The sequence below is a fragment of the Haliotis rufescens genome, unplaced genomic scaffold (genome assembly GCF_023055435.1).
Source record: "Haliotis rufescens isolate VD_foot unplaced genomic scaffold, xgHalRufe1.0.p SCAF_13, whole genome shotgun sequence".
Lineage (NCBI taxonomy): Eukaryota > Metazoa > Mollusca > Gastropoda > Lepetellida > Haliotidae > Haliotis > Haliotis rufescens.
In genome coordinates this window covers 16,388,741-16,404,999 of record NW_025963813.1, presented here as the reverse complement: position 1 = coordinate 16,404,999, position 16,259 = coordinate 16,388,741, and the positions used below count along the sequence as shown (strand labels likewise).

Here is a 16,259-nt window from a genome sequence, read left to right as displayed (position 1 = left end):
AACATATAATACAGTTTTGGCGTATTTTGATTTCTGATTCAACTATGCCCTTTGACTTTTATGTACCTGTTTTTTTTAGTGTTGCTTCATTTTCAATATTCTCCTCGGATGTTTGTTTGTTTGCATATAGCTGGAATATTGCTGAGTGTGGCGTTTAACAACAAACAAACCAAATCATTTTATGAGTGTTTATAGATGCCTTCCCGACAGCCCGATACGGTCTATTTGGCTGACGGACGGTCAGTTTTGAAAAGTTGCACGGTCAGGAGTTAAAGTTGCCAAGTTGACAATCCACCAGTTTGTTGTTATGTTCTGAAAACTTACATTAAACAGTACTATTCTTATGTTTACCCTATTGTTACTTTTGTTCGTAAGCATAGAAAATTCTGAACTGGCAACATTTTATCTGGTCTCATAGCTTTGCAATGTTGCCAGTCCGGTTGTCCGACTGAAATTTTCGTGATTTTTTATACACTGCTTTAATCTCTTTTTCTTGATATGGGTCTGTATCATGGCAACCTGAACACAACTGGGCCTAGGCCTAGTGTCCCAGTGGGTCATTGCACAATCAACCTCCCATGCTGCCAGGTCTGATGACCATGACACGAATTTTGTTGTTTTCTTTAAAACCGGAATAAAATCTTGGTAGCCCGACTGGCTAACTACATATTCTATCTTATAAGCTTTAACTTACAAACAAAGTCTGCCAAAAACATTTGCATCAAAACTAGACAAACATGGCTCCTGGTATCATTTTAAGTAGAACTTTGCGTTATTATATTGACTATTGTAATCTGAGCTTACAAGCTCCAAGACGATTTCACTAGACTCAGGCTTCAGACTAGTGACTCAAGTCGCAAACGTTAATCGTTTCTCTTCCATCTCAAAAAGAAAATGTTCACTTCACAAATAAGGCTAAATGCATCACATTGTAATCAGTATTTCGCGTGACCATGGGCTTGTCTCTCTGACGAATTAATTATATTGACTCGGAGTGAAGTTCTAATCTTAACACATATCTGGTGTCCCCCGCCGTGATATTGCTGGAATATTGCTAAAAGCGGCGTAAAGCCATACTCACTCTAGTCTTAACACAAAAATTAACACAAGCAAAAGTCAAGTGTTGTGGAAAGGCTCAGAACGCTTCTCTGATAAAACTATGTGCAAAAGTTGGGGGTCGGAAAATATTTTATGATATATTAAATACGGTATCCAACAATATGATATCCAAAAAATACATTCAATGATGGGAACCAGACCTCGGCCTTAACATAACGGAAAAAAGATTGGCAAACGATTAATCGTAGCCCCTACAGATATAATATGTCCTTATACCACAAATGGTTCCAATACAGTATTATTCATAGAGTTATACCAACAAACGAGTTACTGTACAAAATGGGATATAGAGAATCATTTCTTTGCAATTGTCGTAAACGTGAAAAGCAAACCTTAGTGCACATGTTCTTTGAGTGTGGAATTGTAACACATGTCTTGAGCAACCTTGCAAAATGGATCAAAGACAAAGCTTGTATTGAACTAGGGTTTTCAAAATTGACAATTTTATTAGGATATCAACAAAAACGAAATGATGTATTAAATCATATTATAACTGTAACAAAGCAGAATATATTCAAATCAAACATTTCCGACTCCATACCAAATTTCCAACACATCAAACAAGAAATAACCGATTCATTTTACCTCAACAGAAATATATCATATTCACAATGTAAATACACACAGTTCATGAAATTTTGGTCACTCTGTCACTATCTATTCGTCTAAACCCACGAACTTGCACAATCCAAATAAGATGTCGAAGCATCCTGACATTGGAATAGTTTTGTTTGTTATTATCCATAGACGTACTTTGAAACTTTTATGTATTTAAGATTGCATGTGAACTATATTCAGTAAACTTATTGTTTGTGTATACCGTATTTTCTTGAGTATAGTGCGCACTTTTTTTCTCCAAAAAACACAGCTGTACAGTACGTGTAGAAGGGGGTGCGCATTATACAATTAATGAGTTTTGATGGTTTTTTTCCCCATGGAAAGATATTACTCCAAAAAGAAATAAAATCATGAACAAAATGTTTTAATCTTGTTGAACAACATTTGCTACCAGATTAATTTCTCCTTGTATTTGGTTTCGTAAAAAACATGGGGCGTGGCAGTCAAGTTGGAAAAACCGATACTGGACGGTTTGTTTTGAGTTACCTCTAGCAGACGAATTTTTAAATGGCGTAGGCCGGATGAGGATTGTGCATGCGTGTTAATTTTGCGTATTGGCAGATTACCAAATTAGACTAGAAATAATTAAGTGTTTCGTGAGTGGGCGAGTATAGGTTTCTGTCGATGTCCGGATTAAATCTGAAATTGGTTATATTCATAGTAAATAAATATCTTACTTGAGCGGATGGATAGTGCTGTTGAACATTATTTCAGACATTGTTTGTGTCCATCTAGAATAACATAGGCCTAGTGTTCCTTCATAAATTCTTCATCAGGCATCGGTGGTATCTTAGATAGCTTATTTATTAGCAAGAGATCAATGTGTGAAAATTTTATTATATGGACGTTCTGCCTTTATATATAAAAAGGGAGCGGCGATTTGCCTTTTCTAGGTGTAGCCTGAGAATGTTTTTGCATACCGCAACGTAGATTGATAGACCCAGAAACCAATCTCCAGAGTCTTCAGCAACCCATGCGTGCTGTAGAAGGCGACGCTTGTCGTAAGAGGCGACTTACGGGATCGGGTGGTCAGGCTCGCTTACTTGGTTGATGCATGTCATCGTATCCCAATATTTTGCGTGGATCGATGCTCATGGTGTCAATCACTGGATCGTCTGGCCCAGATTCAATTATTTACAGACCGCCGTCATATAGCTGGAATATTGCTGAGTGCGGCGTTAAACAACAAAACAAAGCAAACCAGAGATTGAAGCAAATGTACGAACTATACTACTCAACATTTGCTAAGGTTCAAATAGTCATCTTCAGTAAGGTGTGGTCCTTAACAAATGTTGAATAGTATAAGCAATAACGATAACCAGCTGGGAACATCATCTGCTATTATTGATGAGGCCAAATTCCGACTTTCTAGCCCCGATGCGTAATACATTGACCACACATATTAGGTTTCATCTGGTAATTTATATTTGGCATATGTATAGCACGACGCATGCCATCCTAAGAACTGCAGTTTGTGCATATGTGGCATGTCAGCACCAAACTGAGACGGACTCGCTCAAAGAGACGAGCAGACGACAGGTGCGTGCGCATACACAAGGTCATACAAATATTGCTTCCGGACCTGCGCACCGCGTTTGTGTCAGCCTTCTTTCGCCGACGTCTGAACCGGACAGGTAGCGTGCTGATTTCTTTCCTTAAAATAACGTGTTTAATTGACAATGTAGTTCATGTTTTAACATTTCTTGTATCATGTTTTCGTTCTTTTTTGCAATGCATAGTTAATTTACTCTAAATACGGTCCACGGAACAACAACAAGCATCGACGACACCAGACAATAATCCGTCAATAAGTCTAGGCCTACATGAATATGGTCATGTCAAAATAGCAGTGAAGCAGAATCGGTCTTAGTGTACCATACCATATATTGTTTAGTTGTATGGAACTGCATATATTGCGGTCTTTAGTGTTCGTTAACCTTGGAAGACATACCGGCTTGTCAAGGACGAATGCAAAATGACATTGACCTTGGGGAAGTCTGCAGTTGTGTAATCGGTAGAGCACCCATCCTATTCGCGTTTTAGGCTCATTTTTACGTGTATGCTCGCACGTTCACTCGTCCCAGTTCCGGAAGTTTGTTATTTTACAGTAATTATAAATGAAGCAAGTAATCCCATCTCGCTCGGGCTCCTCTTTAATTAAAATGTAGTTGCTTGTTGCTATAAAAAAAATTATATACTTTCAGAGAATAAGTGTCATTCAAGTTCATTATGTCCACAAAAACCTATGTGATTTCAAAGCGTCCATGTTTTATTTGTTTTATTGCGTGTCAGCTGAAGCACATGGGCGTCATCTTCAGTATAGTGAAATTGTTATTGGGGATTGATTGCCAATTTGACGTGTTGCTCTTCAGAAAATACTTGAACATCTGCCACCCGTGTAGACATCCATGGTTCAGTGATTGCGTAATATTTCAGCTGTTTGCAATAGAATTTTATTTTCCTTTCAATCGTTTGTAAAAGGCACAATTACACACTGCAGTGTGCAGCACATAGCTGCCTGCTGACTCATTTTTCTCATCTTGGTTGGCTTACCGTCTTTACCATCAGTTGCCTGTATCATTTTACTAGACAAATGGGTCCTCTTGCGGATTTTAGTATTTACAGTCAGTATCATTTGGTTTTAGAATTGTACAATACTTTATACTCAATATCTCAGCTCATATTTGCTGTGTCAAACTTACGGTTAGCATGGTTACTTTTGGTTGTGTTATTTTTAGGGTCAGTCTATGTGCAGTAATTTTATCATAAGTGTTCCAAATAGATCATGATAGATAGCACTGCTCTCCAAAATTTGTGTAGTAAGGTTGTGTGTCTGACTGCCATAGGAAAATAGGGGGAAACAACCTAGAATTCTATGATAATAACATGTCTGTCATAACATGACCTTGATCCTGTTGATGGGTCAACCTTTAGGTCACCTTATCATGTTTATTCACTTGTAAACAAGGTCAGGTCATTTAAATTGTCTTCATACACTGCTTTAACTCGGAATATGAAAGTAACTTCAACAGCTGCCTTTTGCGGTTTTTGTGCCGTAATCAGCTGGTAATACTGAGGTCTGACTGTCATTGTGATCCCAGTCCTAGTTCTAAAGCAGGTCTGTAGTCCTGGAATTATTTTAATTTCAAACTTGATTATTAATTTGACCCGGCCATAGCACAGGGTGAACAAAACATATTTAGGGGTTTCGAAAATTCTTTATCTTATATTTAGATATGATTATACACAAAATATTCTTGAAATCTATGAGACTGCTGTTGGAAGCTTAAGAATACACGCTTGAATTGCACAGTCTTGTATGAAAATAGTTCTGTCAGAGTGTTATGTTCACTGCAGTGAAATATGAAGTGTTAGGTTCACTGCAATTAAAATATCACTTTTCTCAACTTCAAAATACACTGAAGTATGTAATAAAAGCAGGTATTCCTAAATTTGGGAACTGCCTCCATAGTCTCGTGGATAGTGTCAATCCCCAGCCTCTTCATGGGAAAAAATGTTAAAAGATGGTACTTTTTGTTACCCTGTCTGGTGCTTGGCTAAAACAAGGAGTGGTCGTGTCAGTCAGTATACTGTGTCTGAGTAGCAGTGTCCGGAATAACTGCTTTCCAGTGGCTTGTCACTTTTCTGTTGGGCTGCAAGAAATTCTCATCCACATGTCCAACTATCTGGTAGATGATTTTAAGACTACTTACGTATTTTTATTTTAACTCCTTGTAGATTCATTATTTCAACTGAATCAAGACATGAATTGTCTTGTTTTTGCGGGAAAAAATTCAATATTTATCATGCCTGAATGCTACAGGTGACTTTAAATATGAGCAGGCAACACTTATGCTGACTGTCTTGTTAGGTTTTAAAATGATTTTAAACACTGCTGAGTAGGATGGTCATGTTCATTGCAACATGGTATCTCTGTGGGCTTGCACCATTAAATCTACATTAGTCTGGACGAGTACAAGCAGCCACACACATACATGAATGTCGCTGTAAAATTGCAATAAACTTCACCTTTAACCCCATTTCACCTCACCTAAATTAGGGTCAGTTCACTTCTTTGGAGTTCATGTAACATTCCATATTATAAATGAACAGGATTAGCAACTGTACAAGCTGTGTTAATGAATGTTTGAGTATTACCATGATTACTAGACCAAACTTGGCTTATCTATTTCAGTAGATTTGGTGTTAATTGCTGAGCTGCCTGGTTCTTTTGTCTCCAATCAAGGAATCCATCCTGAATATTAGAGAGCAGTGATTGATGATTTGTTCTTGTTCCAGTTATGTAAACTTGTTTTCATGACGGTCTGATAATTATGATGGACAAGATGTTGCTATTCAGATATTTTCCAAGTACATGCATGATCAATGGGGTTGTGTGTGCTGCAGTGTTGTCTCTATTGTTAGTTTTCATCACATTAGTTGGCATTGAATGTGACAGGAAAGGTTCATTGGGAAGTCCCAGGCAAGTTCTGCAGTAAACTTTTCAAAATTCTGCAGTGAGTAAGTAAAATTACCTACATTTGGGAATTAAAATTACACAATTCTGCCGTAAAAACAACCATATTCCCCTAAAAATTGATACATACTCATGTGTGGTGTCACTGATACTTATTTATGGTTAGATGTAAACAAGGTAAACTTAGTTTATGTAGTTATATCAGATGAACTTTTTAAAGTGAGAATTATTTGTTTCCAATTCTTCTTTATTGTATGATTCATACTTTGTACATGTTGTTTGTTTGTATCGCGTGTTAAATGTTTGGTTATTATTCAAGTGATTATTGTTTTTATTGAAAAGCTTTAAAATAATGAAAATTACCGTAATGATTGATAAAAAGGGCAAATTCTGTGATTAAAGTTAAATTTTCTGCAAATTTTTCCATGATCTGGGAATCACAGAATTCGTCTGGGACTGATTAGGTAAGATGGATACATATGCTAGCTAATTAGCCTGATAATAATGGGGTTATTTTATTAATTATGTTTCAGACTTTGTGAAAAATAATAAATTTGGTTTCAGTACTTGGTTGTTGATTGTCACTTAGTCAGTGTTGTGATATCACAATGTGAGCATGTAAGCATGAAAGTCACTCAAGCGGCCCCTTGTCATGAGTGATGGCCCTATGTTTGAAGATTTAGGAGACCCTTGATTCAAAATCTACCTCACCCCCTTTATTTTGAACATTGACAAATAACTGTGGCATAATTCTTTACCATATGCAAAATATGCATCCTGTTTGATTGAGAATGGTCACAAAGACAAACATGAGTCATAAGTATAACATCATAAGTTGGGACATGTTTCAATTCCATGATGTGGGCGTTTTGCTGCCATTTACTGCACATTTGGGGGCAAATATCAATCAGCCTCCAAGCAGGTCTAGATAAATCCCTGCTCTTTGAATCTTTAAATCCATCGCGTTGTAGATTGTTGGTTAGATATTGACATTTCTGAGTGTCCATGTTAATATGTATTTTACCACATGGACCATCACTGCCATAACATAGAAAAAAAGTCATACTTGTCCATGAACTTGTATTTGTGATTATAAGAGTAAGTATTTTGAAAAAAACAACAAAAAACATTTGGTGCAGTGCTTTCTTTAATACATTTAGGTAACGGTGTTGACTTACATTCAAAACCATATTCTACTCACCATTGACATCTAGATTGTTTGGGATGTTGGAATTTCCTCAAAAAGGTCCTTCCTGCCCTTGATAATGGTTGAAAAGGCTTGGCGTTAACTTTGGAAGGAAGTAGACATAATTACTCCCCTTTGATCAGGTTGATTCAAAACAAAACTTGTAATGGAGTTGAGTGATGTCATTGGGACACCCCTGCCTACATGATTTTCTTTTTGTGTCTGATGTCCTACATGCTCACCCAATGCTTTTATAATGGTTTATGAGTATTATTTTGTAAAAATGTAGTTTAGAACACCTCATTTATTTCATTGTAGTGTTGGTTCAAATTTTTTAACTGAAAGGTAGGGATAGACATATTGCTAGGGTGGGATCACATTGAGATTTTCACCCATTAGCACGATTCATAGTACCAGATTTCAGTGACTAAATATAACATGACTGATGACACAGGGTTACTATTGGACCCGATGCAAGAAACCTGGATATTTGAAGCAGTTTCTGTTGAAATGTACAGTTACTTTCCCTTATTGAATGATTTAGGGTGTCGTAAAATATTCTCATTTAGTGGTAAAAAAATATGGCATGTAATCTGGTAATATTTGCTAGCTCCCTTCCCAACCCCCTGACTCACAATTTCCTTCTAGTTCAGATTGTTGGCGTACAGCCTCCAGAACCCCAGCTTTCAGTCATATTATCACCAATCACTTGCCTGAATATTATGAGGGGGCACGGGTAGCCCAGCCCAATTGCGTCCCTTGGGCACACCAGAAACCTTTGTTTTGCCCCAATTATGTTTCTAGGTTTGACAGCACCATACCCGTGCTCATGGGTTTCATCGAAGTGGTAAACGTCTGAGACCTGCATCACTTCAGGCTTTCCTCCCACGTTAAGCCGACACGCTGCGTTATAAATGGAATACTGTTAAAGCGGCGTTAAAACCAACTCACTAACTGAATATTATTAATTATGAACTATGAACATTTGTTGACCATGTGATGTCATTTGTTGGTTAATGTGTTTTCATCTTTTGCAGGATCTTGAATTCACTTATCCCCCAAACAAACAATGGGCGTCCCCAAGGTTGGAATCAACGGGTGAGATCATTTTACCACTACCTCAGGCTGTACAAGCTAGTCTTGTACATTTTTTCCTTTAGATTTATTATATGTCTCTGACACCTATAACTATAAAAAAAATTATGACGAACATGGAAATAATTACCGACAGCTGTTATGCGACTGGGTTACCATGGTTACAGCCATTAAAACAGCTGGTAAGCCTCTGGTTTTGGCTTGAGTCAGAATGTTGAACAGATAATTAAGAAAAGTTTTACTTTTGGTGGGTTTTCCAATGTGTATAGATGATAACTGATAAATTCATCACGTTCATTACTTTGATCATGTTGATAAAACTTTTAGTTTAAAGGACTAACGGTTCTGATGACACATATAAAATAAGTTCTCGATGCCTGAAGGGCATACTTATGTTTGATTAATTTTATTAAACAAGAATATATGACAATGTTTATAATGTGAAACCAGTGATAAATGCACTTTTGCACAAATGTATTACAACCACATGGCAAATGATGAATGTGCTTAACATGCTAAATGCACAATATGATACCAATAATAACTTTGTGAACAGGAAGTGGGCAATCTTTTTTAAATATATCTTCTCATTAGAAAGCCTTGATGAAATCACATTCCAAGTTCGAAGATGGATCAAATGTATTCTTTACTTCCAAATCCAACACTTAACAACCTTCTATAAGAATGTCCTGTGGCACACTTGATACACATTTATATACTTGCTTACCTTTTTTCAGATTTGGCCGTATTGGTCGTCTCGTTCTACGTTCATGCATTGATGCTGGGGTACCTGTTGTTGCAGTCAATGACCCTTTCATCTCACTTGAATATATGGTAATACATTAAACAAATATGCAGATAAAGGCTAACCATCCCATCAACTTGAGGCTTTGGAACATTTGTTAAAAAAACAGTAATTGAAATCACTCAGGTCCTCATTATCATTTTCAGGGTGCAGCCCTCTAAGTAGCGACAATTTTGGTTGCCAAATGCGACTTAAATCTATGAATGGCGACCTAACTTTGAGGGCTGGGTTTGGAAAATGACACATGCTGCTTTATTTCTATTTCTGATTGTTCCAGCTATTCAATGCCGTATAACATGTACAATATACCCACTCGTGTGTTATATGCACCCTTAATTATAGGCAGTTAAATTCTGGAAAAATATATTTGTCGTATATAAACATTTCAGGCTGTCAGCAGAAACCACGAAATTAATCTTTCAACTGTTTTTTTCACCAAAATAATATTCTAATAAGAGCCCCCTATTTCTAATTTTGAGAGCGTCCTGGGTGCTTATTACGTTGAATACAGTAAATGATTTTGGGTGACAGTTGGTCATTGTCAGAAATGAAGTGATCTGAAGCTCTAATCATGCAGAGGATGTTATGATGATTTGTTAATATCATAGTAAGAAACAGTTCTCACATTTGCTATTTAATTTGTTCAACAGGTGTACATGTTCAGATATGACTCAACACATGGACGTTTCAAAGGAGAGGTGTCATCAGATGGAAGCAAATTGATTGTCAATGGCAGTCCCATTGATGTTTACTGCAAGTAAGTAAACAGAAAAACTTCTATCAATTAACCAAAAATTACTACTACTCTAACTTGAACATACAGCAATATAATTAAACAAAATACTGACACTTACACAATGTGATGTAGCTTGGTTTTCGGTGTGCAGTCTCTAAATGTAATGTGGACAGCCTCGGTGGTCTAGTGGTACAGCGTCCGCCTGGAGAGCGGAAGGTCCGAGATTCAATCCCCGGTCGCGTCATAGCAAAAGATGTTTATAGGTAATAATTGTTTTTACCCAGCCTAGTGCTCTGCATTGAGGGGTTTTATATGGCCAGCTTAGTCAGTATACTGTGTCTGAGTGGGGTGTTCATGTTAAACTTTGGCATTGTACTATAAAATCTGTATTTGCTGGATCATTCAAGCAGCCACACATGTGCATGCACATCCCTATTATAAGTGCAATAATCTTGGACCCGAAGTTATGTCCATGATGCAGCGAGAGAAACTAAAAGTTTTAATCCACTAGTCCTTATAATCTTAACATAAAAACCCTTAAAAAGGGCAAATTTCTTGTGCCCAGTGTTTGAAATAATTTTAATACCCAGCAAGACAGTCGGGCAGGTGACACATAGGTGTTGCCTGCAATATTCAAAGTTACCAGCCCGCATTCAGACATAATGAATATTGAAATATCACAAAAACTAAGACAAATCACATCTGTATTCAGTTGAAATAATGTGAACAATTACTTCAAAATCTACAAGGAGTTATAATAAAACCGAATACTAAAGTAGTCTTAAACTATGTACCAGACAGTAGGGTTGGTGGAGGAAAATTTCTGGCAGCCCAGCAGAAAAGTTACAAGCCACTGGCAAGTGGGCAGGCAGTATTTTCGGACACTGCTAGTGCCAATATTTCTAACATGTCTAACGCTGTCTAATGATGTTTTGATGTTAAATGGTATTGATCAGTGAAGTAGATGTTGAGTCATCACAGTAAATGAAGCTATACATTGCATCTTGCATGCACAGTGGATATTTATTGACAGGATGCCATATGGTACTCTTGATCAATATACACTTGCTGTTATAAATAGCATGCAAATTTTGTTTAATGTCATCAAAACTATCTTTGTAAACAGGTAAACATGGTAAAGACAAGGCTAATATGGTTTTCCAATTTCAATACGCTGTCAATCTCAACTTATAAGACATCCCATTTGTATCCACTTGCATGATTAGGCAGATATTTTTCGTAGAAGTTTTTAAAATCTGATACATTAGATCTAGCAGGACTCAAAATATGCTCTTGTATTCCATGTTTGACATTTTACCAACATCATGAAATAAGACATTTGCTCTTCGAATATGAAGGCTTATGAACAGAGGGACAGGTAAACAGTTTGACATAACAGTACAGAAATTTCCAATCTATGACAGCCCTATGGTGTTGTCTTCAGGGATAACCCTGGTACAGCAGAAACATATCTGTTTCAGAGTCAGCAGTTTTAGATTTTTTATCTGTCGTCAGTAGCCGCAACCTTTTGTTCTTTCATGCAAACACTGATGCAATTTCTTTTTGTAGACGTGGTCCTGAGGAGATCCCATGGAGTGACAGTGGTGCCGAATATGTGGTTGAGTCAACAGGAGTGTTCACAGCACTTGAGAAGGCTTCTGTAAGTTTCTACCCTTAGATGTGCCAGGATGTGCTGATTTGTTTTTGACCTGATTATGATCCTTGGTTTGTCAGCACCATACAAGGTTTTTCTCAACATTTCTGAACTGTCACGGTTATTCTGTTTGAACAAAAGCTACATTATCTGTGAATTTGTGACACTCTGCATGCATTCTGATTATGGTATAGTGTGCAAGTCTGTGGCCTGAAGATTGTGATTGTGGACTGGTATTATCAGCAGCTGTTATTGCACAGTATGTCCTTTGACACAGACTGATGGCTACATATTGCTGCTGTGTGGTTTTCTAAGGAAATTTTTCCCTTACCATCTGTTCTCTGTAATAAAGGCCATAAATTCAATATTTATGTTAGAACAGCTGACAGATAAACAAAATGAAGGGATGTTGCAGTAGAGTATTAATCAATTGATCATAAACCCCTGAATGTATTCAGTGATGTTTGAAGTTGTTTACTGATTTAATAAAATTCATAACTCCATGGCAGGAATGTTGCCTGACCTAATCATGATACAAGCTGGTTAGACAATTTCTCACCATGCCAAACAGATTGGTCTGATTGCATGGAAAATACAAACTTACCCCTTCTTGCTCCTCACATTATGCTATGGATCAAAAATGATAATTCATATTTCTAGTACATTTTACAGAACTCATTGCAGTTGTCAGGTGTTGGCTAATGACTTTGCTTGATAAGTTCTTGGTATTATCAATATGGTTACCTGGCCCAGTCTTGATAACGGTATGTGAAATTGTCTCAAAGTCTTGCTGGCCAGGTGGCTTGGCTCGCGCTAAAAGTTGCTAGCCAGTTTCAAATTTCACAAGGTTTTATATCAACGGAATAGTTTTCGCCCCACAATGTTTGTCATGGGTAGTCAATGTTTGTTGAGTAACACAGCTTGTGATTGTTGAAGTTACATAAAACACATTTGTTAAAGGCACAGTGACAATAAGAAGGGAGGTAACTCATATCTTGCAGCCTTGATTCATTTCGGAAAGTAATATTGATTTTTATTATCAATTTTTGTATTGGGATCTATAGAAATGGGAAAACTTTATTAAAATTTTTAGTCAACATAAAAAGATCACTGATAGGCTCATGGGTATGTGGCTATTTCGCACACTGTTTGATTATTCAATTAAAGGCCACCATACCTTTATTGGCACAACTTGTATTATTGCTTTTGTCAACCAAGAGTTTATCAGTTTCTTTGTTTTGTCCAGGCTCACTTCAAAGGTGGTGCCAAGAAGGTCATCATCTCCGCCCCATCCGCTGATGCTCCAATGTTTGTGATGGGCGTGAACCACACTAAGTACACACCCGATCTGAACGTTGTCAGCAACGCCTCCTGCACAACCAACTGCCTGGCCCCTCTCGCCAAGGTCATCAACGACAACTTCGGCATTGTTGAGGGCCTCATGACAACTGTGCATGCTTACACCGCTACACAGAAGACAGTGGATGGCCCCAGTTCAAAGGTACCTCCCACTTTGATGGATTTGTGTAGCCTTGAATGATGACATATATAGGGCAGTAATTTTAGCTGCAACTTGGGGACAATACTACACCTAATTTGAGACATGTTATAACTATCCCCCCCCTTTTTTTCTGTATTTGCCTGTTGGGCGAAATTAGTTTAAAATAAAAAATCACGGTGTTTCTAAAAGCAGTGTTAAACTATTGTCAGTCACCTAGTCTACTGTAGTAAGCAATATGGAAAGACCTGACTTTTAAAATTTAACTTGAAACAGGGACCTGTCTGGTTGAAAGCTTTCCAAAATTCAAATGACATTTGCATGGAATTTCCTATTTCTTATCAAGTAAACTAGAGGCATTGCGGCGTGTGACAAGATGTAGGCCATTCAGGGACAGTAATAATTCCGTATTTTGTTTTTCTGAATTCTATCCCTGTATGTGTAGTTCAAAATCCTATAGATCGAAGTTTTTTCTGTGTAAACTATATGGACTGTTTTACCTTATCCTAGGACTGGCGTGGAGGCCGTGGTGCAGCCCAGAACATCATCCCCTCATCTACTGGAGCTGCTAAGGCTGTGGGCAAAGTGATCCCAGAGCTCCAAGGGTAAATAATCCAGTGTTACATTGTTGATGTGTCAGAAGAATTGTTCTCAATAAAAATCACTTCACTAAATTCTGTTGTGGTTATCTGGGAGAAAGTGCTTATTTATGAAGGTTCACAGTAGTAACTGACCATGGCAATACAGCAAGTTAGAGAACAATAGTTATCTGCTATATCATTAACAGCATCATTCGATGTAATAAAATTTAAAATAGATCTGTTAAAAATGTACCTTTCCAGGGTTAGAAATTAACACTTGTCTGCTAGCCCGGGGCTAGTAAAGATTCCAGCGGGCGAGTGCAATTTTCCAAATTTGTCGCTTTTGGAGACATTACAAGGATGTTATTCTTTACCCAGGCTAGTTTAGTTCTAACCCTGCCTTTCTATTTATTTTGATATGCAGAATACATCATGAGGTTGAATGAGACAATGCTCCTGAGCATCTTCCCAAATAATACTGATGAATCTAAGACTTGTTATTTCATCATGTAGAATGTAAGGTTACAGGTCTCATCAGGACATGATCGCAGAACTAATCCAATAGTTGTTGCTACCTTGCAATAGTATAGTAATTGCGGTTTTAACTATCAGCTTACTATTGCAACAGTTAAGAAGATAGTCACTCTAGTTATAAATGTTTTTACCATGTTACCCATTTAGACAGTTTGATGTGTTTGTAAAGCAATGAAAACATTTTCTTCCAGCAAGTTGACTGGAATGGCTTTCCGTGTCCCAGTACCTGATGTATCAGTGGTTGATCTCACAGTCAGACTGGAGAAAGGGGTAAGTATTCTGAACATTAGCTGGATTTTAGAGTGGTCCTCACTACCTTGTGTTTCCCCTGTAACATTAAATGCCGGTCTTGCAGCAACAATCTGGGATGCATTTCAACACAGGTCTACCATCGTGAAATTGCATTTGTTTATGGAAACCTCAGCTGAAGCTGACTGTTAAAACTACCGTATTCGTTTCGTGAAAATAACAATGGTTGCAATTAGAATGCCATTTATGGCTCACCTGGGAGCAAGCAAGTATTAAATTAGTTGGAATCCCATGTCCATCCAAACACAACTTAGAGTATAGAGTTCCAACATGAGAATTGCATAGTTATGTAAATAACTAAAACTAGAAGAAGTAAATAATGGTATCAGGTCAAGAAAAGTTACAGTTACTATAGTAACAGTAACTAGTAAATAGGCTATTTTTGTTGAAGAAAAGTCATGTTCATTGTTTATGTGTTGATCAGTTTTAACCAAAACATGCTTGAATTGTTATATATTTTTTTACCCATTTTAAGGCATCTTATGAGAAGATCAAGGAGGTTGTCAAGAAAGCCTCTGAGAATGAGATGAAAGGAATTCTTGGATACACAGATGAAGATGTTGTATCACAGGACTTCCTCGGTGATGCCAGGAGCAGCATCTTTGATGCCAAGGCTGGCATTGCTCTCACCGATAACTTTGTCAAACTTGTTTCATGGTAAGATACTTTTTCTTTGGATTAATCACTTGATCTGTGACAAGGCTGAATGTGTGTCTTTGGTTTGTTTGGCCCTGACTTGGTTAGGTGTAAAGCATTAAAAGCAACATTCACACACTATAGTTTCATTGTGAGAATTGAATTAATTTTTTGCTCTGTCAAATTGTCTTATGTACAGCATCATTTAACGAAAATAGTCCTGTCCCAATATGACTGATCACATGGACACAGTATAATAGCTGAAAAGGTCAAATAAAACTTGGTTTGGGCTTGTATACAGAGTATTCAGATAAAGTGCTATTGCTGACCTCAGCATGAATCTCCATTCACCTCTTGTTATTTTGTTACCCTGTTGTAAAGACTGTGTTTCTCTTTTTTTCAGGTATGACAATGAGTACGGCTATTCCAACCGTGTCGTCCAACTGATTCAGTACATGTCAAGCCAATAAACACCAAAAACTTTTTTAACATGTTTAAGTAATAGAAAACAAGACTTTACCTAATTATTCAATACTGGTAACTTGCCTCTCTGTTCAGTTGTCCTGCCAGTGGCTCAATTTATGTGTGTGTTGAAGCTTCTTGAACCAAAAGTAAGCATTATGCAGGGTAAAAAGGAGTCATTACATCACCATCACTTTAACACACCGTTGTTAGTCTGGCAATGTTAACCTTTCATACAAGTATGTTCAAAGCTTAAGAGTGGTGCTTAAGATCTGAGATTGTGATGGTATCGCTCCCACGAACTTGGTGTGCCATAAGAAACTGTGGAGGATACAAGTGCTAGTTTATACAGGAGTTTTCCTTTTGTTTTTCCTTTGTCTGATGTATAAGCAGCGAGTTCGCACCTGTACTACTAACATTGGTCTCTGTAATAAAAGATATCCTTGTTGACCCATGTGTTGTTATGGTCATGACTAACCTTGAGGTGACAACCATTTAAGACTGGTTAATTGTATGTCTTTATTACATGGTTGTGATGTTTGATGCATG

The 16,259-nt window shown here is 37.4% G+C and overlaps 1 protein-coding gene across 1 annotated transcript; it reads left to right on the top strand.

Annotated features, from left to right (window-relative positions):
- Positions 1 to 3,253: 3,253 nt before the first annotated feature.
- Positions 3,254 to 16,160, top strand: LOC124124474 (glyceraldehyde-3-phosphate dehydrogenase). Its single transcript, XM_046487653.2, has 10 exons — positions 3,254 to 3,371; positions 8,438 to 8,498; positions 9,233 to 9,329; positions 9,951 to 10,057; positions 11,606 to 11,696; positions 12,937 to 13,191; positions 13,699 to 13,793; positions 14,495 to 14,573; positions 15,088 to 15,269; positions 15,652 to 16,160. The coding sequence occupies exons 2-10, from the start codon at positions 8,470 to 8,472 to the stop codon at positions 15,716 to 15,718; spliced, it is 1,002 nt and encodes a 333-aa protein (XP_046343609.1). The 5' UTR covers positions 3,254 to 3,371; positions 8,438 to 8,469; the 3' UTR covers positions 15,719 to 16,160.
- The last annotated feature ends 99 nt before the right edge of the window (positions 16,161 to 16,259 follow it).